Raw genomic sequence first — 26,708 nt, 5'->3', positions numbered from 1 at the left:
AAATGGAAACTTGGTTTCATGAGGTTAAAAACAAACACTGGGATGATCCAGACACATTTATTGTTTCTTTAATCACCACAATAGTTTCAGTTTGTGCTAAAATCTCTTAAAAAGCTGTTTTGAGTGATAAGTTTGGCTTTAATGTGTTAAGCTTGCATTAGATAAGACAATGTACCACTGAACACAGGAGGGATTATTGCTGAAAATGGGTCTCTGAACACCTCTGTAGATATTCTATTAAAAATCATTCATGATTTGTGATCAGTGTTAATATTAAGCATTTATATGATTCTTTTTGATAAATTGCTGTGATTCAATCTGAAACCAAATTTGAGTCTATTCTGAAAACAAGACATTTCTAATTCACCTCAGACTTTTGAGCTGTAGTCTACATTGTAATGATAGTGTATGGTTATTGATTAGAGCAGATGATATGAGGCTATCAGGAGAGACTGTTAAAAAGTTATGAGCTGTCTTGATGCAGAGAAAGTGGAGTTTGTCATCCTGGAGCTGTTGCCAAGATTGAACGATGCTCTGGCTCTGTGGTCAAGTTCAGACATAGGCTTTAAGCAACCATGAGCCACTGATAAGCGTGATAGATTAATAAGCATGTATAAAGTGGACTTGTTAAACAGCTCTGATAGGAGAAAGTCAATGAGCACGCAATAAAGTGGACTTGTTAGGGACAGTTTACCATCAGCCTTGATAAAGTTTAACTTCATTTGTATTGAAAGACAGACTTTAAAGAAGATTCTTATTTGAAACTGGTGATAAAATCCAGGTCAGATACAGTTACATACAAGCATACAGTACACACTACTGCTCAAAGGTCAGAGGTCAGTTAGAAAAGACCCTGATTTTAATAGAAAATTGGCTTTAATGCAACATCACATGAAGTTTATCAGTAATGTTTCACAGCTTTAATCAAATCCTTCATCATCCATAAGTTGTGATGGAAAAATGTCTGCAAGCGTGCAGGAGCCCATTTTTAGAGACAATCATTCCTGTGTTATAATGCTCATTGAAGTTTATCAGGTCAGACGACCAACAGATGATAAGAAATATAATCTTACTAATTATTAGAGTTGAAAAGTACTTTGCTAAGCAAAATTCAATGAGGTTAGGCTGGAGATTGAGACGTTAACATAAAAGGGTCAGTTGGTGATGCATGAAAGAAAATAAATTTCTTCTAAAAATCTATTGGAGAATTCTGATTGTAAGAAATGAAAAATATTCAAAGAGTGAAACTGTTTCACACAGTAGAAATTTGTATTCATCGTTTATATTGGTTTTTTTTCTGATTTTAGTGTTTATTTGTGAGTGTAGTTTTTATTTGCATGATTTTATTCTGTTTGTATCACATTGTTTCAGTGTGTTATTTTACATTGTTTTAATCCACTGTGGATTGGCTGGCAATGGGACAAATTAGCTGATAGTGATCACATGTTGAGGCATGGGTGTGTCCAGAGGTGTCCTTTCAGCTGTTTAAAGGTCGTATTAAAAGGAAGCAAGCTGAGCACTGGGAGGAGAGAGGCCCTAGATTGGAAGAGGAACGCATGAAGGCCAGGTGGAAAAGAGGGATCCGCTGCGTGATCGTGGGGGGTGCGACGCCTCGTCTGGAGACCGGTCAGCGTGATGTGGTGACCCAGTCCCGACAGCAGGAACGGCGACAGTAGGAGACAACGTGTGTGATTGACATCAGGGCAGATGTATACTGCCTGCATTTGTGAGTAGTGTCTCACTGTTGTTCACTGGGTGCAGCTGTGTTGGGAGAGGGTCGCCATGGCTATAAGCCAGGGCAGCTTCCGGGATGATGGTTCTGGCTCCTATTTGTTTTTACTTATAGGTGATGACGTGAGGGGAGCCGCGGTGGTATCGAGCGACGGACTCCAATGCAGAATGCGAACTGGGTTGGGATGTGATGGACCCAGTTGACGGACGAGACTGGGACAGGAGGCTCCTCGTCTGCCTGACACGAGGCTGGCGTGGACCCCGCTCAGCAAGAGGAATTTCTGTCCAGCTCAAGAACACACAAGGAATATTTGTCCTGGGTTGTGGGACTGGGTGGGATTTCTGTGCATGAAGAGAATTGTATTTTGACCAGTTTTAGAATAATCTTATCCAGTCTCAGTGGGAATTTTAGCATATCGAGAATATTTCATTGTATACTTTATTTCTTAGTATCTGGTTTGTTCTATTCCTGCTGTCCACCTCGTGGAATAAACATGAATGAAACAATACTTTCCTGTCAAAAACAATATTTTAGTCAGGGCTAGCGGAAAGTTTCATATATATCATGAACATCTTTCCTCTTTGTCTTCCTATAGTTTAGTTTCATTTTCTTACCCCAACCGGTGGAGGCAGATGGCCGCCCCTCCCTGATTCTGGTTCTGCCGAAAATGGAGTTTTCTTGCTCATAGGGGGTCATTTGATCGTTTGGGCTTCCTCTGTATTATTGCACAACCTTTATCTTACCATATATTTCAAGTTTATATGTTGTGAATTGGCTTGATTTAAATCAAATTGAACTCATTCAATTAAAACCAAATATAACTTGTAATCGAATCTATTCAAATGTAAAGTCATCTCACTCAATTTGTACAACTAGCACTGAAACATACACTGACATCCTCTGTTTCCCAATTAGCAGATCAGAGGTTGCTGTTTTATTCATGACTCAATACTTGAATGGTTTTAATAAACATTTTAAAAGTACATTGCTTCATTGTATGATTAATTCTTTGTCTGTGTCAGTCCTTAATACACACACGTATACAATAATTCTAGTTGCCACAGTCTCCGGAGATCCTATGCTCCCTTTTCTCATACTTTTCTTCACTGTTTACCTCATTTTGCGGAATAAAATGTATATTTTTGTAAACAATGACTTGTTTTGGGCCATTAAAAAAACTGTCTCCATATGAGGACGTACTTGAAGAGAAAAAGTCACCACTTTGCATTTTACAAATCAAGTAAACAAACACGGGGCTGTTTATCATATAACTAACTTTTAGGTCTGTGGGATGGAAGGACAGGAGCTTTAAATGTTGTGCCTCCATAATTATTCTAGAGTCTTTACAGTGTTCAGCGCCTGCTGTGATTTAGTGCTACATACATAAACTTGAAATGAATGAATCCACCTGTTCACAGGAGATCACAGGAAGATGACACCAAACATCAGAAGATCTTATTGTGCGCCACAGGGTGGTTTCTTGGGGCTAAAAGCACATAATAAACTACAGCAGAAGCTCACATAAAGCAGGAAATAAGCAGGCAGCACTTGATCTGCTAATGCACGTTTCCCACTTTTATTGTTCAATGGTGCAAGATTACCATACACAGAATTAGGATATCTGCATGACACATCTATGCTGTACAGCTAATGGATTATAATTATTACAAATACAGTAAACATATTTACATTTTAGTTCAAGCTCCATACAACATAGATATTTACAAAGCATGAAAATGAAACCGGTCTGACAAATAATAAACAGCGTTAATGACGTTTTATTTTTATTTTCTTTTGGTGAACAAATCTGAAAGGGGGCGGGGTTAACTGATATTAATTGTCAGAGGGGGAAGGTGGAAAATATCATGGCTAGTTTTGTTTGAAAGGCATCAACAGAAAAATAAACACACAGAAAAAAGTGATGAGGTGAAGAAAGACACAATAAGTCTGCTGTCGTTTTAGATGTCACCAGCTACTTTGTATAGTCCTATATCTCTGATATTAGAAAAAATTAAAATGAGTTAAAATACACCTTTATTTTGATAGAGCTCAGATGGATGCCTCGCATGACTAATGAGTAGACCTCCTCCAAAAAAATAACAGACTTCTAATTCACTCAAACCGCTTTCTAATAAAGAGGAAGCACTAATGTAACTCACCTCCTCAGTCGAGCTGCAGGGGTTACATGTTAGGTCTGCTTTTCCTTTCCCCCCTCTCTTACATTCAAAGCCTCTCTTAGTTCACACTAGAACAGGCCGCCACACCATCATTTGGTTTAATATGAGTGGAACAACTAAACCGCACAGACTTTATTTGATCAGTTAGTTGAACCTTTTATTAATATGTGCAAAGAGCTGCAAACTAATATTTAAAGATTGAAAACAATAAATACACAATCCAAAATAAAAACACCTCTGCAAATGCAGTGGAAACGTTTGCTCTGGCAGCGCTTCGCATCAACATGTATATGAGGTACATTGCACTTTTCAGACTTGATCTGTGCATAGGTGCATCTTTGATGTGCAGCTCAGAGATCCACAATCCAGCACGTTTCTGTTTCTCTGACCGTCAGGCTGGCTGACCCGAGGTCACGTCAGAGCTTTATTTTTTATCTATATGTAACAGACAGTTGGTACCTCTCCTTCCATCCATTTCATACGACACAGCAGGCAGACTGCTGGTTGGTTGACCAGAGTTTTTCAATACCTTTCTGCATTAACACATCTCGAGAGGCGTAGGTGCCAAAAAGTGAATCCGAAGCCGAATGTAGCAGCTGCAGCACGGCACACAGAGCAAATATTTTCATGGGGTAGTATCAGAAATAAGACCTTTGAATATGTAGTCCCTTTAACTTCTTTCCTTCTATTAAACCATTCATTCATTCTTTTTCCTTAAGTCCTTCTAACCTTTTCACTGTGTTTTCTTTGCGTCTTTACAACAAGAGTGTAAAGTTAATAGCAGTAAATGTCAAGGCTTTCTGATTCTCAGTGAGATAGAGCGAGCTAGAGGAGCAGAGAGGAATGTGTTAAATGAGGGTTAACTACCACACTGATCCCAGAACAGACTGCATGTACAAATCAAGTTCTCTCCTTAGTTTGTTTTCATCCTCCTAGTCCTCGTCCTCATCTCCTTGTAACCCTGTTTTTTTTCCTTGGGATGAAAAAGCAAAAAGGGGCCCAAATCTACTCCTGCAGGAACAATCGGTCATTGTTTGTTTTTTAAACTGCTGAGATATGAAGCGATCCGCGCTTGTTTGTCTCTAGTTAGTCTGCAGTTTTTATGTTAACACAAATGCATGAGTATTTTACTGACTCACTAACTGACACTGGCACTTTCGGGGGTTTAGAGGCGGCGTATGTACACAGATTGAGGAGGATCTAAGTATGACGTGGATGACAGTGGAAATCGGGCGTGGCCCTCCTGTCAAAGTTCATTCCCACTTTGAGTTTTTGTTTCAGAGACGGTTCAGCCTGATGCAAATTCACTGCGAGAAGAAAAATACCCTATAAATCTATTAGCAGCTATAGTTTAGGTAGCAGAGCGTAAACTAACACGTCACTTGGAGATGTAAGCTGTCTGATTTGGTTCATTTTTGTTTTTTGTTTGAAACTGAGTAAACCTGGTCTTCTCCTGAGGACTGCTGCAGGTATCATGCGAGCATGTTAATTTAATAAAAAACCAACAACAAAAAAACCCAAAATAGAATGAAACTCATTTCAGGAGACAAATAAAACTGATAGAGGCAGGGGCAGACCCAAGACAGGCTGAGAGATTATATCTCCCGGCTGGCCTGGGAACGCTTTGGTGTTCATATTCATATTAATATTCTTATTCTTCTATGACAAAAAGTACAAGTGTTCATTTAAGGAAATAAACAGAGCAGTAAGAGATATTTTTCAATTTTTTATTTTTTTATTTTTGATTTGCCGCCAATTACATGTTTTTATTTGTAATTTTTGTAGTGCTCCCTACTATGTGAACCCCTCACCTGATGTTTTATGTTTATTAGTTTAGTTTAGATTCTAAACTATCAACCCCAACAATCGAATGATCTCCTTTAATAGCAAGCGCTTGGCAACGGTGGAAAGGAAAAACTCCCTTATAAAAAGGGAGAAACCTTTGACAGAACCAGGCTAAGAAAGGGGCAGCCATCTGTCGTGACTGGTTGGGGGGTGAGAGGCAGAGGAAAAGAAAAAAGAGAGCACATGTTAGCTATATGTTGCTCACATTGCCTAAAATGAACAACGTATGGTTTTCTGGACTGTTCATTTCCTTTCTTGGAGAAATGAACTCCGTTGCGCAAAAAAATGGAGTTGTCGAAAAACCTGATATGCGGAGGCTCAATAATCACTCCATCGAAGCGGTCGACAGCCTTTCTAATGCTGGCATTCACAGTCTTCCTGTCCTTATTGATTTTGCCTGGATTTCCATATATCCACACTTGACGCTCGTTGATGGATGAATATGCAATTGTCATTGAGGGGAACTCTGTGTGCAATTGCATTAATTCCTTCTCAATGACAGAAGAAAGTTTATAAGCAGAAAAGAGTCCCAAATCATTGCCCCCAGCATGGATTACCAGTATGTCAGGTGGGCTCTGTGTGGATAGCTCCTTATAAAAACGAGGAAGGACTCCCCACCAGCGCATTCCTCCTTTGCCAAACCACTGGACTTTGGTATTAAGTCCGAAATTTTCTCCAAAAATCTCTTTTGCTTCACCCTCGGCTCGTCTGATGTAACTGGACCCAATGATCCACACATTTGTTTCTCTCTGGTCTTCTGGGCTCTCTTTCTATTTCGGTGTGTTTTCACAGGTGTTGGTATCACTCAAGGCCGTATCGTTTGTTTTCTGACGTGGGAGTCGGATAGTCCTGGACCAGGGACTTTTTTGGCTGCTCTGTGTCACTGCTGCTTGTTCTGGCCTCTTGTTGTCTTTCAGTGTGTTTTCAGAGGTTTTGGTATCACTCAAGGCCGTATCGTTTGTTTTCTGACGTGGGAGTCGGATAGTCCTGGACCAGGGACTTTTTTGGCTGCTCTGTGTCACTGCTGCTTGTTCTGGCCTCTTGTTGTATTTTGGAGTGTTTTCAGAGGTTTTGGTATCACTCGAGGTCGTAACGTCCATTTTCTCAACTACGTGTTGGATAGTCCTTGACGAAGAACTTTTCTGGATGCTCTGTCTAACTGCTGCTTGTTCTGGCCTCTTGTTGTATTTTGGAGTGTTTTCAGAGGTTTTGGTATCACTCGAGGTCGTAACGTCCATTTTCTCAACTACGTGTTGGATAGTCCTTGACGAAGAACTTTTCTGGATGCTCTGTGTCACTGCTGCTTGTTCTGGCCTCTTGCTGTCTTTTGGTGTGTTTTCAAAGGTTTTGGTATCACTCAAGGTCATATTGTTCATTTTCTCAACTAGGAGTCGGATAGTCCTTGGCGAACAACTTTTTTGGCTGCTCTTTGTCACTGCAGCTTGTTCTGGCCTCTTGTTGTCTTTTGGTGTGTTTTGAGAGTTTTTGGTATCACTCAAGTTCATATCGTTCTTTTTCTGAACTTGGAGTTGGATAGTCCTTGAAGAAGAACTTTTTTGGATGCTCCGAGTCACTGCTGTTTCTTTTTTCTCAGTGTCTATTCTCATCCTCTTTCTCTCTGGAGAGTAGCTCTCAGAGTTGTTTTTGCTGCCTTTGGAAATCTGACTGTATTTTCTTTTCAACACAGTTTTTTCTTCACAGATTCGTCTTTTTTTCCTTGGTGGAGAGCAGCTGTCGTCACTTCTGCAATTCTGTGCAACATAATTCGGGCCTCGCTTCCTCTTGAGTGGAAGCTGGAAATGTGTTTCATCAGAATTTGGCTCTGGATTTTGGTGGTCCATTGTAGTAAAGCCTTTGCCGTGTTTACTCTGAGACATGTCAGAGTGTTGATGAAGTGACTGTCTTAAAGATTCAACTGTTTTAAAATTTTTCTCAGGCGTACCTTTGAATGCTGCAATCTCGAGTGTTACAAGTAAACTGCATGAAAGTTTGGGCTTCTTACCCGGATTTAAGGATTCACAGATCAAAGGCATGTTATGACATCATGATGATGTCATAACATAATGTAACAACAACATTCTTTTTTTCTTCTTTTTTTAAAAATTTGGTTCTATTGTCTATGGGGCTTTGGAGCGTGATGTCACGGCAGGGGGCGTGGCCGCCGGGGCGCCAATTTAGCAGGCCAAACAAAGCTGCAGTCATGGAGAAACTTGCTTATCTCTGTTCGGGAATGGCAGATAGAGCAGGACGCTGAGAGGAGGTCCGCTGCTTGTTTTTTCCGGTAAGTTAAATGTGTTTGTCAGTAACTACCGTCCTTGCTAGGTCCTGAAATCTAGGCAGGTAAGATGAGAAGTGGGCTCTTCGGGGAAACTTGTTATGTAAAGTTGGTTTAGCTAATCCATAGAAGGGAGTCATTGATGCTAGCTAAGAGGATGTAATAAAGGCACGGTAGCAGAGATGAAAAAGGAGTGGTTGTTGAGAAATAAGTGTAGAAAGAGGTGTGCAGGGAAAAAAGCAGGTGTGGGTGTGTGAAATTTGTTGAGTATTTGAGTGCAAAAATGTGTGGTCTCCAGCTAATTTGGAAAGGCTGGTTGCGCGATGTGCACGTTGTGCTCTTTAAAAGTGTTTCCCTGAGCTTTTACTTGCAGCTTGAAATCTAAATAAATGGTAATGGAAAAAAAAGCTGGAAAAAGGAGGAGCCCGGAGCTTCGTCTTTCGCTCGGCCTACCCCGCTGTAGCAGACAGACCGTCAGAGACTCGAACTTGGCCGTTAAACTCTGGGGTCTGAATGCTGGCCTGTTAACGCTGTGCACCACACAGCAGGCCAGTTAACGTTATAAAAAAAGGACATTTATCTTCTGTTCTTCAACAATTTTTTTTTTCGTTTTTCTAAATCTATTTAGCTTCTTGTGCAGTATTGTTCCACACAAATTACACATGGAAACCTAGTTATTTTTTTAATTGGCTTTCACAAAATGGGACTGCCAATGTTGGAGGTGGTACCCAAAGCCTTCCTGCTAGCCGGAAACCTGCTGGCAGCGCCACTATGTTCTCAACACACTCTTCAGCTTTGTTGCCTCTTTTCGGCACACCTACCTAGTCCCACTCATCCACTTTATCTGCTCATGGCTTTACCCACACTGACCACTCCTTCCATTAAGGTAAATTCAAGCAGGTCATTATAAAAAAGACACACAGCTTATCATCTTATCCTTGGGCAACACCTAAAACCACTCTGTTCATTTGTTTGCTAGATTAGCCACTAGCATACACACACTGTGTTAGAGGCTTGTTGCTACCTAGTTAGCGATGCTACACACCTGTTACTGTGTATTTTTCAATGATTCAGCACTCCTTGGATTTTTAGACAGTAATGAGATCATCTGCACACTCCACAGAGGTCCAGAGTTACTGTTAATAGCAAAAATGTAATGCTGTCCTTAGGAGATTTTCACATAAGACTGTGAGTGTGTAATGGATTTAAAAGTGTTAAAATGTTCAGAGCACTCTACAGCCTGGTAACATGGAAAGTTTGAAAAGAGCAGCAGAAGGTATCAGTACTGTAGTGTAACTTGTTCTTTTCATTTCATAATAGTGAAGAGAGTGCAGATTATTATGAACAGCTACATCCACCCGGGGTGAAAGTAGTGTGGGAGACCATCAGGACCCAGCTGGGTTTCGTTAGCCCAGAGGTTTGGAGAAACTTCTTCCTTTTCTTTCATCACAGCTGTCCTGTGCCAGATGTTCTGTTGACCCACTGAAAGAGGCATCTTTGAGAAACATCAGAAAGACTGAAGCTCATGGCAGGAATCAAGGAGGACATTGTGATCTTCACCAGCAGCTCCCTCACAAGGAACTCTTCAGAACTCCACTGCAGGCACGCCCCAGAAGATGGATAAAGCCAGCGTTTCATGAAGACACTGGAACCAATCTATCTTCATAACAGTGAGTTTTGTCAACAGATCATATGCTCTTGAGACATAGTCTGGTCTCGTTGGTGCGTTTAAATTATAGCAGCTATGTGGTGTAGCTTATAGCAACATGTACTGTGTGCTCTGGATGTTGTAGGTGAAAGCAGCATAGTTCACTACAAAAAGCTTTCATGATCAACATTTCTGCCACTATAAAGCAAAAATGTATGAGGAATTCATAGATCAAACTTAATGAGTCCCTCAGGTGGGTTCAAACTATCATGCATTTTAATCTCCTTTACAATAAACACACAGTGACATGATTTGAAACTTGAAATTGTTACCAATTAACCAACTTGTTTCATTTGAGTTTATCTGATTAAAAAAATGCTGCTAAGTAAGCTTGTTACAGTATTGGATGTAAATTGTGTATGCTGTTGAAATATCTAACAGACCAAAATATTTTTCAGTGGTGAATGATATTAGGAAAACCCGTAGATCTTATTTTATAACTGCATTATAAGTAGCAGATAATAAGGGATGGCGTTCAGCTGCAGTTAAAGAGGTTAATGTTTAGAGCTGTACCCAAGCTGGCCCCCTGCCTTTGGCCACACAGCTGTGTAAATAAATTTGGCAAGGTGGCTTGGTCTGACTGTAGACTGAGTTTAAATGACAGTTGCACTTTCACTGGGTGAGTGATCTCCATTTCCTGTGCAAATGCAAATTCCTCGCTGACAGTTTGACCAAAAGGCATTTCCAGTGGAAATTGGCCGACATATCCTCAGCATAACCATGTATAATATCCACAAAACTTAAAAAGAGGTTATACACACACAATACGGTAATATTATGTTGAAGCACAGTACGTATCACTCCGCAAGGCGCCTGCCTACGATAGCCGTAATGCTCCGACAATCCATCAAGTGGTGCGGGTTCGTAGCTTAGCAAAGTCGTACTAAAACATTTGACAGATTTTCGAGCGCCATGTACATACAATCGTTTCGAGGTCAGTAAACACAACCAGAATTTATACATAAGGCCCATTGGATTATAAGGGGCACTGTCGATTTTCAGAAAATTCTAAGGATTGATTTTAAGTGTGCCGTATTTTCCAAAAAACATAGTAATAACTAGGGATGGGTACCGGTATCCGGTGCCATGATGGCACCGGTTCTGACATAAACGGTAGTAACCAGACCGAAAAGCAGCGCACATTTCGGTGCTTTTTTTTCCTGAGCTGTGATACACTTTAGATTCTAGCCAATCATCTTACGTTTCCGAGGATAGTAGGCGGGCCCAGGTACGTACGTTCTTTTAGAGCAGAGCTACAGATTAAAAATGCCCAAGGCGAAGCGGTCAAAAGTCTGGCTGTACTTCACAGCAAAAGATGGAAACTCAGCAGCCTGCAACAAGTGCTTTAAGGTGATACTGTGATACTGTCAAAGGAGGTAACACCTCAAATCCGATGAAACACCTGGCGACGCATAGCGTTTTTTTTAAAAAGCCGAAAAATGCGCCGTATTTGATAGCTTGCTGCGAGACCTCACACCGTGCACATCTACTGCGGGTGTGGTGCCTGTTATCAGTCCTGGAGTTAGCAACATCCCCCAAAAACCCAAAGAGGAGAGTCCTGGCCCCTAGCCCTGCCAGTGTAGCAGAAATGATGACGGATGATGTGTGAGACAGCAGGGTGCTGCCACTGGTGTTGTAATGTGTGATTTAGTTCCTCCTAACATTTCAGTTTGCTTCCAGTATCTATCCTCTGTGATTACTGGCTCTTTAGACAGATTTAATAGAAGTGTGTGAGCTATTGGCTCAGTATAAAGGGTCAGTAGTGTTTTCATGTCACCTATCCATCCTCCATTTAGTCACCCAAAGCATGTAGTAAATACTCCTCACTTTTATTCATCTTCTCTTAAATTCAGACAAATTCCCACTTGTTAACATTGAGCGTGTGTGTGTGTGTGTGTGTGTGTGTGTGTGTGTGTGTGTGTGGCAGTTCCAGCCACCAAGTTGAACACCATCACCAAATCCAACCTGGGTCAGTGTGTCAGCAAGTACGACCTGCTGGTCTGGTTTGAGATCAGCGAGCTGGAGCCCACTGGAGAGTGAGTATCCACCTGGAGTGTTATATTCACGCACAAGCTTTAAAGGAACCATAAAAATTATCTCCACGAAGAATATTATAAGTTGGGATGTTGTGTCACCTCCTCCCTCCATGCACAGGTACATCCCAGCCATCGTGGATCACAGTGGAGGCCTGCCCTGTCATGGTACCTACCTGCTGCACCAGGTACATTTTACTGTAAAAACGGAAATTCAATCATCAATCCTTCTCCCATTTTCACATAAGCAGCACATAATTTATGTGTTGGTTCCTTCCTCAGCAGTAGTTAACAACATATGGTGGCTTATTTTTCCTTTCCAAATCTTGAGTGACAGCCACTTTTGCTGCTATCACGCTTAAAGATAGAAATAAAGCAAAGTTATCAAAAGACTGATCTGCAGATTGCAGCTACTTAGACAACTGACAATCTGTTTGTGCCTGTTTTTTTTCCTTCATTGATATATGTGTAACTGATACATGTGGTGTGTAAATCAGAATCTATGTTATTTAAAGTAGTATTAAAGTACTTATACACTGTAAATGGCATAAAATCAAGTGATGATGTAGCTTAATAAAATAGTGATGGGTATAGATAATGTTGTGGATATTTAAATGTTAATAATCTGGGCAGTTTGTTTAAAGGTTTAAGTAATGTTTTAAATATTGTTTTGGATGTATAGCTACTTTTAGTTGCTCCCTTGTGACAAAGCTTCTGTGTGTGTGTGTGTGTGTGTGTGTGTGTATGTGTGTGTGTGTGTGTGTGTGCGCGTGCACGCAAGTTCCAGCCACCAAGTTGAATGAACACCATCACCAAATCCAACCTGGGTCAGTGTGTCAGCAAGATTTAAAGAAAACATAAAAATTATATTGTCTCCTCGAACGGATGTTGTGTCACCTCCTCCCTCCATGCACAGGTACATCCCAGCCATCGTGGATCACAGTGGAGGCCTGCCCTGCCATGGTACCTACCTGCTGCACCAGGTACAGGATTGGTGCACATGTTGTTTTCTTATTACTCACACAGTGGTAACTGCTTCCTTTGTATACAGTTGAATCTCTTCTTTTAAAGCGTAATGTTGCTCTAGCTGTGCTCACTGTGATCCTGAGCTCCTGTTATGTTTGCTGCAGGGGATCCAGCGGAGGATCACAGTGACCCTCATCCACGAGAAGGGCAGCGAGCTCCATTGGAAAGATGTTCGTGAGCTGTTTGTAGGTGAGCAGCCTACCTTTAGGGTCTAGTCGTACTATACCTCTCTGTAGTAAACAAAAGCCCAAGCTCAGAAACAATGTTTTATAGTGTTTGTGTGCTTTTGATAGAAGAAGACAGGACAGAACATCATTAAAGGGATTTGACTTTGTGAGATCACACTGAAAACGCACCACTCGGTTCACTCTGAGATATTTTCAGTCTGGAAAGATGAATCTGTCGGGCTTTAGGCTGCTTCTCACTTTAAGCAGTTCATGCTGTAGCTGATGGACCAAAAAAATTACATTTCATATTTTAGACATTCAGCTGCTGACTCTGAAGCCAACAGGGCTCTTGAGTGTGGATGATTGTGTTGGTACTGGATGCTGTGATCAAACAGCTGTTCTGATCTGTCTTCATTCATGCCTGTTGATATTAAGCCTCCTAAGCTCCAAACCAGTAAAAGCGATCTTTGGAGGCAACACCCTTTGTAGTACTTTTCTGTATTTGTTTGTGATTGTGTGACACTGAACCACAGTGCTATGTATATCCTCTGTAACACTCAGACGTTTCCAGATCAATGTTTTCCCCCTCAGCTGTTTCTCACTATAGAGCAGGGGTAGGCAACTCCAGGCCTCGAGTGCCGGTGTCCTGCAGGTTTTAGATGTGTCCTTGATCCAACACAGCTGATTCAAATGGCTAAATTACCTCCTCAACATGTCTTGAAGTTCTCCAGGGGGCTGGTAATGAACTAATCATTTGATTTAGGTGTGTTGACCCAAGGTGAGATCTAAAACCTGCAGGACACCGGCACTCGAGGCCTGGCGTTGCCTACCCCTGCTATAGAGTCTTACCTCAGTAACAATGAGGCACCAGCAGAGCATATCTGGCTCTCAGTCTGTGGCTGATAGTGCCCCCTGCTGTTAATAACAGGAACAGTGTAACCTTGTATAGAGCTCATAGTGATGGTCTTAAGATTGCTGCTGCAAGGCACTAATTTGTATCCATGTGTGCTGTATATTCTGAGCATATGCAGTTATGTGAGCTCTCAGGTTTTATGTATCAGGACATAATTAAAAAAAATCAGGTCCTTAGTAGGTCTTAATATGAGGTAAATGCAACCTCAGATGAACAACACATAACACATTATACCAGGTCATTATTTATTTAACAAACACTGAGCCGAAATTCAGATGTTTAAAAAACTAAGTACATCCAAGACTATTTCCATAATTAGTTAAGAGGGTCAGTATCAGCCAGGTGCTAATCAAATGCAATAGATCATCAGTAAGTGTAACCACTACTGTCAGTTTGCTGGTGTGGCGTATTCAGGTAAGTGGTAACATACTGAGGAGGAGAGAAGCAGTTGTTGATACCCATGAATGTGGGAAGGCTTTGAAGTCCATCATTTTACAGCAAGAAAGATTATTTGCAAGTTCAAAAAATCAAAGACTGTTTCCAATCTTACCAGGAGTGGACGTCCCAGAAAATTCACCCCACACATCTGAGGCTCTACAGGCCACAGTTAGCATGCTAAATGTTGGAGTTCATGGCAGTGCAATTAGAAAAAGACTCAACATATATGGCCTGTTTGGAAAGGCTTCCAGGAGAAACCATTTTCCCTCTAAATACAACATGGCAGCATGGGTTAGGTTTGCAAAGTTGAAAACCTAAGCCCTAATGCACAGCTTCAACATTGGTAAAAACCAAACACGGCATATCAGCACAAACACCTCATACCAACGGTTTTGCTCGGGTGATGATTATTTGGGCTTTTTTTTGCTGGCAAAGAACCTGCAAAGTGTCCAGGTCACTGAGTGAGCCATGAAGTACTCTAGAGTCAAAGAGATCATCGTTGGGTCTGACTCCAGAGCGCAGCAGCAAAGCAACAACAGAGTGGTGCTGCAGTGGCTCAAAGTTGAGACTTTAACATGATTGAATGTTAAGAAAGCTGTGAATGAATAAATATCTGCAAACTTCAATGAACCGAAGAACCATTGTAAAGACAAATGGGCCAGAAATCCATCCACACTGCTGTGAAACACTAATAAAAAATGATTACCTCAAGTTTGTGCTGCTAAAGTTGGTTCCATCAGCTGCTGCATCACAGGTATAATGATGATGTGGTGTAATAATCTAGATCCAGATCCTTAAACTGCTTTTTCACGTGTCTGTAAATGAATTTCTTATCATTGTCCCGATTGGTGTCGGCTGACACTTGACACTCTGTGGCTCCTGATTTATCTGTTGTCAAGGTCTCACCTCAGTGCGATTCCTCACGTTTTGTCATGATTCAAGGATGAATGTGAACACCGCTTCAGTCACTGTGTTCACTTCCTGATATGTCAGAACTGTGCTCACGTCACTCACTTTTTTTTAACAGCATGACACACTGCTGTAAACAGAGACCCTGTAATGTTAGCACCAAGTAGGACTTCATAAAAAATAATGCTGTCAAGCTAACTTTTCCTCTTTCTGTCTTTTTCAGCACTTTCTATCGCTTTGAGGCAGTGTGGGACAGATCCCTGCACAACTCCCTCCTGCTCAACCGCGTCACTCCCTATGGAGAGAAGATCTACATGACCTTATCTGCGTATCTGGAGGTCAGCCGCTGCTCCGCCGTGTTGTACCTGTTTGTACGTGTTTTTAAGTGTCTTGATGTCATCGTGTCTAACACACACCCTTTATCTCCTCTCTGCAGCTGGACCATTGCATCCAGCCTGCCATTATCACCAAAGACATCTGCATGGTCTTTTACTCCCGAGACGCCAAGTTGTCCCCACCTGTTCTCTCAAGAACCTCTTTGGGACTGGATACTCCAAAACTCCTGACTGGTAAATCTGGGCTGCTGCACTGTGGCCATCTCTGTTTCACAATCAAAGATATCTGCCCTGTTACAAAGTTTCCTTGTTCATAACTTCTGCTTCATTATAGCAACCGAGTGACTGGGATCTACGAGCTGAGCTTGTGTAAGATGTCTGACACTGAAAGCCCAGGTGGGCGGCCATGAAACATGTTTAAAGAACAGCAGCTGTTTTATCATAATTCTGTGGAGAGCTTCATCCTAATGAGGGCTCATGTCCGGAGCAGGGATGCAGAGGAGGAGGAGGAAGGTCTTGGACACATCAGTGGCTTACGTGCGAGGAGAGCCTCGCTGGCTGGAGACCCAGAGGAGATAGCCTCATCCTAGAGCAGCGGTCCCCAACCCCCGGGCCTCGGACCGGTACCGGTCCGTGAGTCGTTTGGTACCGGGCCGCGAGAGTTGAGGCTCGGGTGAAAAATGTATGGTTTTCAGGGTTTTTATCGGTTTTCAGCGTTATTTTGTTATCATTTTTATCGTTAACTCGGTTTTCCTGGGTCTTTTCACGTGTGTTCTGAATAAATCTTCTTTTTTTCGGTACCGGTACTGGTTTTATTTTGTTGTATTTATCCGTGACACCTTAAAGGCCGGTCCGTGAAAATATTGTCGGGCATAAACCGGTCCGTGGCGCAAAAAAGGTTGGGGACCGCTGTCCTAGAGCACCAGTGGGAGCTAGAGAAGATGGAGCAGCTGCAGGAGGTGGGGCCTTAAAAGATTTATAAAGAAATGAATCTCTGTTTAATATCGTAGAGGGAAAAAGACTTTTCAACTCAAAGACCAAAGTGCTATTCTAAAAAGTTTTTTTTAGAGTACAGACTTTACATGACTAACCCTCCCCTTTTCTCCCCACCTCACATTCGCCCCCATCCTTCGTCCAGGTGGATGAAAAGACCCGTCACCTTCTGGCGCTGAGAGAGAAGCTGGGAGAGGCGGCTCCCGTGGGAACAGCTCCCACCTCCAAGTCCCTGAGCGAGTCTCTGTCCCCCAGTGTGAGCTCGGGTACTCTGTCCACGTCCACCTCCATCTCCTTGCAGATCTCAAGCACCACCTTTGAAAGCGCCATCACGCCGAGCGAGAGCAGCGGCTACGATTCCGCTGACATGGAGAGCTGGTGGATCGTGAGAAGGAGCTGGCCACCAAGGTGAGAAAAACGTCGGAGGCAGGATAGACGTAAAACTCTCCCAGCAGATCTAAGCTGGCGAGGCGGCGTGGCAGCCTGACGAAGAACTGATCGGGCGGAGCGGTACGCGGGAAAACCACCGCTTCCATCCTTTCTGAAAAGCCTTTGAAAATACAGAAAATACCAAGTGTTAAAACTTAGTAATCATTGTGATTCTTGACGGTTTTCTCTTGTAAGTAGACTTGTGGCTTAAGTCTCTTTTCATGCAACTCAAACGTTTAAGTTCCACAGAACTTTTGCCTCCCCGCTTCCCTCCAGCAACCCCGCTGCCAGCTTAGCTTTCCTCCTCTCTATTCCCTCCCCTCAGCTTTTTGTGTTTTTGTTTCGATGACAATGTTTGGGTCTAATTTTGTTCCGCTTGGTTGTCATTCCCAAACTCCCCTAACTAAGTAGCATGTTGTAGTAGTCTACTTGTGTGTGCACGACTCTTTAGAAACTTTCCGTTTGCCAATCATCTGTACAAAAAAAATGTCTCTATCAGTTTTATTTGTCTCCTGAAATGAGTTTCATTCTATTTTGGGTTTTTTTGTTGTTGGTTTTTTATTAAATTAACATGCTCGCATGATACCTGCAGCAGTCCTCAGGAGAAGACCAGGTTTGCTCAGTTTCAAACAAAAAACAAAAATGAACCAAATCAGACAGCTTACATCTCCAAGTGACGTGTTAGTTTACGCTCTGCTACCTAAACTATAGCTGCTAATAGATTTATAGGGTATTTTTCTTCTCGCAGTGAATTTGCATCAGGCTGAACCGTCTCTGAAACAAAAACTCAAAGTGGGAATGAACTTTGACAGGAGGGCCACGCCCGATTTCCACTGTCATCCACGTCATACTTAGATCCTCCTCAATCTGTGTACATACGCCGCCTCTAAACCCCCGAAAGTGCCAGTGTCAGTTAGTGAGTCAGTAAAATACTCATGCATTTGTGTTAACATAAAAACTGCAGACTAACTAGAGACAAACAAGCGCGGATCGCTTCATATCTCAGCAGTTTAAAAAACAAACAATGACCGATTGTTCCTGCAGGAGTAGATTTGGGCCCCTTTTTGCTTTTTCATCCCAAGGAAAAAAAACAGGGTTACAAGGAGATGAGGACGAGGACTAGGAGGATGAAAACAAACTAAGGAGAGAACTTGATTTGTACATGCAGTCTGTTCTGGGATCAGTGTGGTAGTTAACCCTCATTTAACACATTCCTCTCTGCTCCTCTAGCTCGCTCTATCTCACTGAGAATCAGAAAGCCTTGACATTTACTGCTATTAACTTTACACTCTTGTTGTAAAGACGCAAAGAAAACACAGTGAAAAGGTTAGAAGGACTTAAGGAAAAAGAATGAATGAATGGTTTAATAGAAGGAAAGAAGTTAAAGGGACTACATATTCAAAGGTCTTATTTCTGATACTACCCCATGAAAATATTTGCTCTGTGTGCCGTGCTGCAGCTGCTACATTCGGCTTCGGATTCACTTTTTGGCACCTACGCCTCTCGAGATGTGTTAATGCAGAAAGGTATTGAAAAACTCTGGTCAACCAACCAGCAGTCTGCCTGCTGTGTCGTATGAAATGGATGGAAGGAGAGGTACCAACTGTCTGTTACATATAGATAAAAAATAAAGCTCTGACGTGACCTCGGGTCAGCCAGCCTGACGGTCAGAGAAACAGAAACGTGCTGGATTGTGGATCTCTGAGCTGCACATCAAAGATGCACCTATGCACAGATCAAGTCTGAAAAGTGCAATGTACCTCATATACATGTTGATGCGAAGCGCTGCCAGAGCAAACGTTTCCACTGCATTTGCAGAGGTGTTTTTATTTTGGATTGTGTATTTATTGTTTGCAATCTTTAAATATTAGTTTGCAGCTCTTTGCACATATTAATAAAAGGTTCAACTAACTGATCAAATAAAGTCTGTGCGGTTTAGTTGTTCCACTCATATTAAACCAAATGATGGTGTGGCGGCCTGTTCTAGTGTGAACTAAGAGAGGCTTTGAATGTAAGAGAGGGGGGAAAGGAAAAGCAGACCTAACATGTAACCCCTGCAGCTCGACTGAGGAGGTGAGTTACATTAGTGCTTCCTCTTTATTAGAAAGCGGTTTGAGTGAATTAGAAGTCTATTTTGATAGAGCTCAGATGGATGCCTCGCATGACTAATGAGTAGATCTCCTCCAAAAAAATAACAAAGGTGTATTTGAACTCATTTTAATTTTTTCTAATATCAGAGATATAGGACTATACAAAGTAGCTGGTGACATCTAAAACGACAGCAGACTTATTGTGTCTTTCTTCACCTCATCACTTTTTTCTGTGTGTTTATTTTTCTGTTGATGCCTGTGATGGACCGAGTTGAAAAACAGGAGGAGTCCCAGGAATTATTAGAAAAATATAGTTTCCATTTATTTAACCCCCAAAATTATATTTACAAGAGTAATGAATGTTGAGCTCATAAAAGAGGTCAAAGAAACAAAACTGAACTCAGGCAAAGACTGCAAACTTAACAAACCAAATGACTGCTACAAACAAACATAACTGACCTAAAACATGAAATGACATACAAAGGTATATATATAATGGCTGATCAGACCATTGTGACACATGAGGGGTAACAAACAAAACACAATCATAAATCACAAACAATGCAGTACAATCTAGTTTGTTAATAAACTAAACACCAAAGAAGAAAATCAAAAACCCCATTAAACCCTAAACTCAAATATTTAATTAAATACAAATACTTTGTTTTTAAAGTAAAGAAAACACACATTCCCCCTTCAGCAGGAAGTGGTGGTGTGGTCCAATTATCTTCCTTTGCATTTAATGGTTTCAAACCCTGGCTACCATCTTTTGTCCAGCAACGACTTTAGAGTGTGGCCACGGGTTTGGCCATCACACACCCCCCCACTTCTGGATCTTCCATCAGGCAGCGAGAGAGGTAATCAGCAGTGGTGTTGTCTTTACCAGGGATATAGTGAACCTTAAACCGGTATGGCTGCATAGCCAGATACCACCTGGTGATTCTCCCATTAGTGTCTTTCATTCTTTCCAGCCACTGCAGGGCTTTGTGGTCAGTTTGAAGGATGAATTCTCTTCCCAGCAAATAATATTTGAAAGAGTCAAGTGCCCATTTAATGGCCAAGGCTTCCTTCTCAACCGTTGCGTAGCGGCTCTCCCTTGGTAGCAGCTTACGGCTGATGTAAGCGACAGGATGTCGATCCTCTGGTGGTCCCTGCAGAAGCACTGCTCCCAAACCCCTTTCAGAAGCATCAGTCTGCAATGTAAAGTCTTTTGTGAAATCTGGTGAGTGCAGAACAGGGTTCTTACTCAGGGACTGGCGAAGGTCTTTGAAAGCTGCAACGGCTTCAGCTGTCCACCGAATCTTATTGGGACATCTTGAGCCAATCCTGTCCGTCAGTGGGGCTGCTCTAGCTGAGAAGTTGGGAATGAATCTGTTGTAGAACGCAGCCATGCCGAGGAAGGATCGCAGCTGTTTCCTGGTTTGTGGAAGAGGACATGATGCAATTGCATTAATTTTGTCAACCTGTGGTTTAATTGTCCCACCTCCAACAGTAAACCCGAGGTACTGGACTTCAGTCCTAGCAAGAGCACACTTTGCTGGATTGATGGTAAGGCCTGCGGAACACAGCCGATCCAGCACGATCCTTAGGTGATCCACATGCTCTTCCCAAGTTCCACTGAAAACAACAACATCATCAAGGTACGCACAGGTGAATGCTGAGAGCCCACAGAGTATCTTATCCATTAGTCTTTGAAATGTTGCTGGGGCCCCATGCAGACCAAATGGCAAGACTGTGAACTCGAACAATCCCCACAGAGTACGGAATGCTGTCAACTCTTGAGACTGTTTAGTGAGAGGTACTTGCCAGTATCCCTTGGAGAGATCAATGGTCGTTAGATATTTTGCCTTCCCCAAACGCTCAATGAGATCGTCAATGCGTGGCATCGGGTAAGAGTCAAATTTTGATATGGAATTGAGGTACCTGAAGTCGATGCAGAAACGTATCGTGCTATCCTTTTTCGGAGCCAACACAACAGGGTTGCACCACTCACTTGTTGAAGGTTGGATGATTCCAAGAGACAGCATGAGGTCCACCTCCTCCTTTAACTCCACCAGGAAGCGTTCCGGTATCCTGTAACTCATACGCTTCACAGCTGCATCAGGTTTTAAAACAATGTCATGCTCCACCAGACTCGTGCGACCTGGGTACTTTTGAAATATGTCTGAATTAATCAGAGGTGTTACCTGAGACTGTTGCTCACTGGTGAGATGGCTCAGGTCCAGGACAGAGACTGTTACTGAAGGCAAGTAGTCATTAACTTCTTCCTCCTCATCCACGCTGTGAATAAGCAAACCCTCCGTTTTATTCTCAGTGCGTGGAATCCATTCCTTAAGAAGGTTAACATGGAGCACTCTACTCCCTCGCTGGAGACCTGGTGTGGAAACTTTGTAGGTAGTAGGTCCAAGTTTCTTCTGTACTTCAAAGGGTCCCTGCCACTTTGCCAGCAACTTGCTGTCAGAAGTTGGCAACATTACCAAAACCTTCTGGCCAGGGACAAAACTCCTGTGGCGAGCTTTTTTATCAAACAAAGTCTTTTGTTGCCTCTGAGCAGCTGCCATATGGCTCTGAGCCAGTTCACTCATCTGCTGAAGCTTTTCTCTCATATGAATGACATATGAAATAACATTGACCGATTCCTCTTTAACTTGCTCTCCCTCCCATGAGTCCTTTAGCAGGGTCAATGGGCCTCTCACCTCATTGCCATAAAGAAGCTCAAACGGGGAGAAGCAAGTGGAGGCTTGAGGAACTTCCCTGTAGGCAAAAAGGAGGTATGGCAGCCACTGGTCCCAATCAGACCCTGTATCATTGACAAACTTTCGGAGCATTTGTTTGAGAGTTTGGTTGAAGCGCTCCGTCAGTCCATCTGTCTGTGGGTGATAAGGGGTTGTCCGCACACTCCTGATGCCTAACAGCTTATAGACCTCTTTCAACAGTGTGGACATAAAATTAGTGCCCTGGTCAGTTAAAATCTCCTGTGGGAATCCAACCCTTGAGAACAGTTGAATCAATGAGGAAGCTACAGTTTTTGCTTTAACAGTTTTTAGTGGAAAGACTTCAGGATACCTCGTAGCATAGTCTGTAATGACTAGCATAAAGCGATTTCCAGATTTACTTGTTTCTACAGGACCAACTACGTCCATGCCAAGACGCTGAAATGGTATACCAATGATTGGGAGAGGTTGGAGTGGTGCTTTGGTGGGGACCCTAATTGAAGTCTTCTGACATTGAGGACAACTCCTGCAAAACATAGCAACATCTGAGCGCAAAAACCAGGCCAGAAAAAATATCGCTTGATGCGAGCGGTGGTCTTATGCTTCCCCAGGTGGCCAGCCCAGGGAATAGAGTGCCCCAAAGTAAGCACTGTTTCACGGGCTACTTTAGGGACCACTAACTGTTTAACCTGGCCGTGCTGGTGGTATAAAATGCCATCTTGCAGAATGTACAGCTCTTTATTTGTGTCAGATTCAACAGAGTCCTTTTCCTTAGCCCTCAGCAACATGGCAGACAAAGTTGGATCAGCCTGCTGCATTTGTCTAATGTTTGTAGGTACTGAAAAACCTAAAGGCATATCTGGAGCAGCCTGAACTGATGTATTTCCAACAGTGTGTTGAAATTTTTCACTTCTTCTTTGACTGCGTGGCTTCCGAGACTTCCCGGGTTCTGTCTCTAGTTCAGCCTCAAAGAAGGGTAAAGCACTGAGGGTTGCATAATGCTCATCCTGATTTTTAGTTTGAGCCCTTGTTATAGCAACATTACACTCATGTACTTCCCTCAACAGATCATAGATGACTGGCAGATCCTCCCCAAGAACTACAGGATAGGGCAGATTATCAGCTACACCAACCTTTAACAGATAGGGTGTCCCCTGCACTTCAATAAACAGATCAGCAGTAGGGTATGGTCTTTCATCACCATGTATACAGCAAACTGATATGGTTTCAGAGGAGCATGTGTAATCGTTTGACACATATTTCCTGTGTACCAGAGTCTGTGTGCTGCCAGTATCTATTAAAGCATTAATTTCTTGTCCATTAATCTTAACTGTGGTGATTTTATTTGACTGCTTTCTCTCAGATGTAATATCCACATTCTGGTGAGGCACAAAACACATCTGAGATAATTTGCTTTGATTATTAGGACACATGGGCTTAGTGTGACCTTCCTGTCCACAAAGGTAGCACACTGGTGGCCTTTTACCTGGCTTCAAGGTATTCAGAGGCTGCTTTTCCCTTGTAAAGGGCTTACCCACACCCGTCGCTGACCTCTGAGGATGCTGAGGGGGTTGCGACCGACGTGAATCTCTGGCAGCCTTCCATGCACTGTTGCTCCATGGCTGACTCTTACTTCGGGCAGCTACAAACACATCAGCCAGGGTGGCAGCCTCTGCAGCAGACTTTGGATTATGCTCCTTAATGCAGACCTGAAGCTCAGGACACAGCATTCTTAAAAACTGCTCCAAGATAATAATTTCACCAACTTCTTTTACAGTTCTGTTTTTTGGCTGAATCCATTTTTCATAAAGTTCTTTCAGTCTTGCATACAGTTCCTTGGGACTCTCATCAAAAACTTCAAGACAGCGAAATCTTTGCCTGTATGTTTCTGGGTTTATATCATATTTTTGCAAAATGGCAGCTTTTACCTTATCATATTGCAGTGAATCGTCCACATCCATATTAACATAGGCACTTCGAGCCTTACCAGTAAGAAGAGGAATGAGGTGAAAAATCCAGTCTGACTCTGGCCAGCGACAAGCAGCTGCAATTCTCTCAAAAGTGGTCAGAAAATGTTCAACATCATCTTCAACAGCTAGTTTCTCTAGTTTAGGATGATGAATATGCACAGACTGACCTGTTAATATGGAGGCTGAGCCAGAACCCTCATGCTGAGATGTTGCTTGTGTCTGATAATCAGCTGGAGTTTCAACAGGCTCTGGATCAGTTGATGTGGGCTCTGGAAGTGGGGTGGTTCTGGCCTGCACTTCCATTTGCAAAAGCCGAAACTGGTGTTGCAAACTCTTAAAACGCTGTTCTTGCAGTATAGCATCCTCTCTCTGCTTTTTATCTCGAACTTCCTGCTGTCCCATGAAAGCCTGAAGAATCCCAGCAATATCAAGCAGAGTTGGCTCCCTGGTATCCTCTCCTTCAGTGTCTCCAGCCACAACTGAAATTCCTTCTTCCATCTCCCTCTCTGGCTGCTGCAAGGCCTCTTTGGCCTCCATTTTATTTCCTCTCTTTGGGCGCACAGCATTCTGCATGGCTCAAAAAGTTTGTCAGGGGACAAAAAAGGGCAGAAAAATGCAAAAAAAAAAATCCTGTCTCCTCAACTGAAGGATCCCACTTCTGACACCACATGTGAAGGACCGAGTTGAAAAACAGGAGGAGTCCCAGGAATTATTAGAAAAATATAGTTTCCATTTATTTAACCCCCAAAATTATATTTACAAGAGTAATGAATGTTGAGCTCATAAAAGAGGTCAAAGAAACAAAACTGAACTCAGGCAAAGACTGCAAACTTAACAAACCAAATGACTGCTACAAACAAACATAACTGACCTAAAACATGAAATGACATACAAAGGTATATATAATGGCTGATCAGACCATTGTGACACATGAGGGGTAACAAACAAAACACAATCATAAATCACAAACAATGCAGTACAATCTAGTTTGTTAATAAACTAAACACCAAAGAAGAAAATCAAAAACCCCATTAAACCCTAAACTCAAATATTTAATTAAATACAAATACTTTGTTTTTAAAGTAAAGAAAACACACATTCCCCCTTCAGCAGGAAGTGGTGGTGTGGTCCAATTATCTTCCTTTGCATTTAATGGTTTCAAACCCTGGCTACCATCTTTTGTCCAGCAACGACTTTAGAGTGTGGCCACGGGTTTGGCCATCACAATGCCTTTCAAACAAAACTAGCCATGATATTTTCCACCTTCCCCCTCTGACAATTAATATCAGTTAACCCCGCCCCCTTTCAGATTTGTTCACCAAAAGAAAATAAAAATAAAACGTCATTAACGCTGTTTATTATTTGTCAGACCGGTTTCATTTTCATGCTTTGTAAATATCTATGTTGTATGGAGCTTGAACTAAAATGTAAATATGTTTACTGTATTTGTAATAATTATAATCCATTAGCTGTACAGCATAGATGTGTCATGCAGATATCCTAATTCTGTGTATGGTAATCTTGCACCATTGAACTGTTAGTGAATGAGGCAACAATAAAAGTGGGAAACGTGCATTAGCAGATCAAGTGCTGCCTGCTTATTTCCTGCTTTATGTGAGCTTCTGCTGTAGTTTATTATGTGCTTTTAGCCCCAAGAAACCACCCTGTGGCGCACAATAAGATCTTCTGATGTTTGGTGTCATCTTCCTGTGATCTCCTGTGAACAGGTGGATTCATTCATTTCAAGTTTATGTATGTAGCACTAAATCACAGCAGGCGCTGAACACTGTAAAGACTCTAGAATAATTATGGAGGCACAACATTTAAAGCTCCTGTCCTTCCATCCCACAGACCTAAAAGTTAGTTATATGATAAACAGCCCCGTGTTTGTTTACTTGATTTGTAAAATGCAAAGTGGTGACTTTTTCTCTTCAAGTACGTCCTCATATGGAGACAGTTTTTTTTAATGGCCCAAAACAAGTCATTGTTTACAAAAATATACATTTTATTCCGCAAAATGAGGTAAACAGTGAAGAAAAGTATGAGAAAAGGGAGCATAGGATCTCCGGAGACTGTGGCAACTAGAATTATTGTATACATGTGTGTATTAAGGACTGACACAGACAAAGAATTAATCATACAATGAAGCAATGTACTTTTTAAATGTTTATTAAAACCATTCAAGTATTGAGTCATGAATAAAACAGCAACCTCTGATCTGCTAATTGGGAAACAGAGGATGTCAGTGTATGTTTCAGTGCTAGTTGTACAAATTGAGTGAGATGACTTTACATTTGAATAGATTCGATTACAAGTTATATTTGGTTCTAATTGAATGAGTTCAATTTGATTTAAATCAAGCCAATTCACAACATATAAACTTGAAATATATGGTAAGATAAAGGTTGTGCAATAATACAGAGGAAGCCCAAACGATCAAATGACCCCCTATGAGCAAGAAAACTCCATTTTCGGCAGAACCAGAATCAGGGAGGGGCGGCCATCTGCCTCCACCGGTTGGGGTAAGAAAATGAAACGAAACTATAGGAAGACAAAGAGGAAAGATGTTCATGATATATATGAAACTTTCCGCTAGCCCTGACTAAAATATTGTTTTTGACAGGAAAGTATTGTTTCATTCATGTTTATTCCACGAGGTGGACAGCAGGAATAGAACAAACCAGATACTAAGAAATAAAGTATACAATGAAATATTCTCGATATGCTAAAATTCCCACTGAGACTGGATAAGATTATTCTAAAACTGGTCAAAATACAATTCTCTTCATGCACAGAAATCCCACCCAGTCCCACAACCCAGGACAAATATTCCTTGTGTGTTCTTGAGCTGGACAGAAATTCCTCTTGCTGAGCGGGGTCCACGCCAGCCTCGTGTCAGGCAGACGAGGAGCCTCCTGTCCCAGTCTCGTCCGTCAACTGGGTCCATCACATCC

The 26,708-nt window shown here is 42.1% G+C and overlaps 2 protein-coding genes across 2 annotated transcripts; one reads left to right on the top strand and one right to left on the bottom strand.

Moving 5' to 3' along the window:
* Window positions 1-5,663: 5,663 nt before the first annotated feature.
* On the bottom strand, window positions 5,664-9,667 carry LOC146364253 (uncharacterized). Its single transcript, XM_084916758.1, has 2 exons — window positions 9,590-9,667; window positions 5,664-6,524 (listed from the first exon to the last, which is right to left on the bottom strand). Exons 1-2 carry the CDS (start codon window positions 9,665-9,667, stop codon window positions 5,832-5,834), a joined length of 771 nt encoding a protein of 256 aa, XP_084772884.1. The 3' UTR covers window positions 5,664-5,831.
* LOC146364252 (kinesin-like protein KIF1B) lies at window positions 7,863-25,095 on the top strand. Its single transcript, XM_084917379.1, has 10 exons — window positions 7,863-8,035; window positions 9,482-9,699; window positions 11,665-11,773; window positions 12,687-12,753; window positions 12,901-12,985; window positions 15,447-15,561; window positions 15,660-15,792; window positions 15,893-15,954; window positions 16,049-16,517; window positions 16,697-25,095. The coding sequence occupies exons 2-6, from the start codon at window positions 9,666-9,668 to the stop codon at window positions 15,539-15,541; spliced, it is 390 nt and encodes a 129-aa protein (XP_084773505.1). The 5' UTR covers window positions 7,863-8,035; window positions 9,482-9,665; the 3' UTR covers window positions 15,542-15,561; window positions 15,660-15,792; window positions 15,893-15,954; window positions 16,049-16,517; window positions 16,697-25,095.
* The last annotated feature ends 1,613 nt before the right edge of the window (window positions 25,096-26,708 follow it).

The sequence above is a fragment of the Perissodus microlepis genome, chromosome 20, assembly GCF_051167445.1.
Source record: "Perissodus microlepis isolate ML-2025 ecotype Zambia chromosome 20, ASM5116744v1, whole genome shotgun sequence".
Classification (NCBI taxonomy): Eukaryota; Metazoa; Chordata; class Actinopteri; order Cichliformes; family Cichlidae; genus Perissodus; species Perissodus microlepis.
The sequence above is the reverse complement of the archived record's forward strand: the minus strand, read 5'-3'. Positions and strand labels throughout refer to the sequence as shown.

Bases quoted from the DNA above. Each gene is read 5' to 3' on its own strand.
- LOC146364252 (XM_084917379.1), top strand. From the start codon at position 9,666: ATGAAGACACTGGAACCAATCTATCTTCATAACA. The intron at 9,700-11,664 runs GTGAGTTTTGTC...TGTGTGTGGCAG, and splicing joins ACCAATCTATCTTCATAACA to TTCCAGCCACCAAGTTGAAC. The intron at 12,986-15,446 runs GTGAGCAGCCTA...TGTCTTTTTCAG, and splicing joins TGTTCGTGAGCTGTTTGTAG to CACTTTCTATCGCTTTGAGG.
- LOC146364253 (XM_084916758.1), bottom strand. From the start codon at position 9,667: ATGAAACGCTGGCTTTATCCATCTTCTGGGGCGTGCCTGCAGTGGAGT. The intron at 6,525-9,589 runs GTGAAGATCACA...ACACCGAAATAG, and splicing joins TCCTTGTGAGGGAGCTGCTG to AAAGAGAGCCCAGAAGACCA.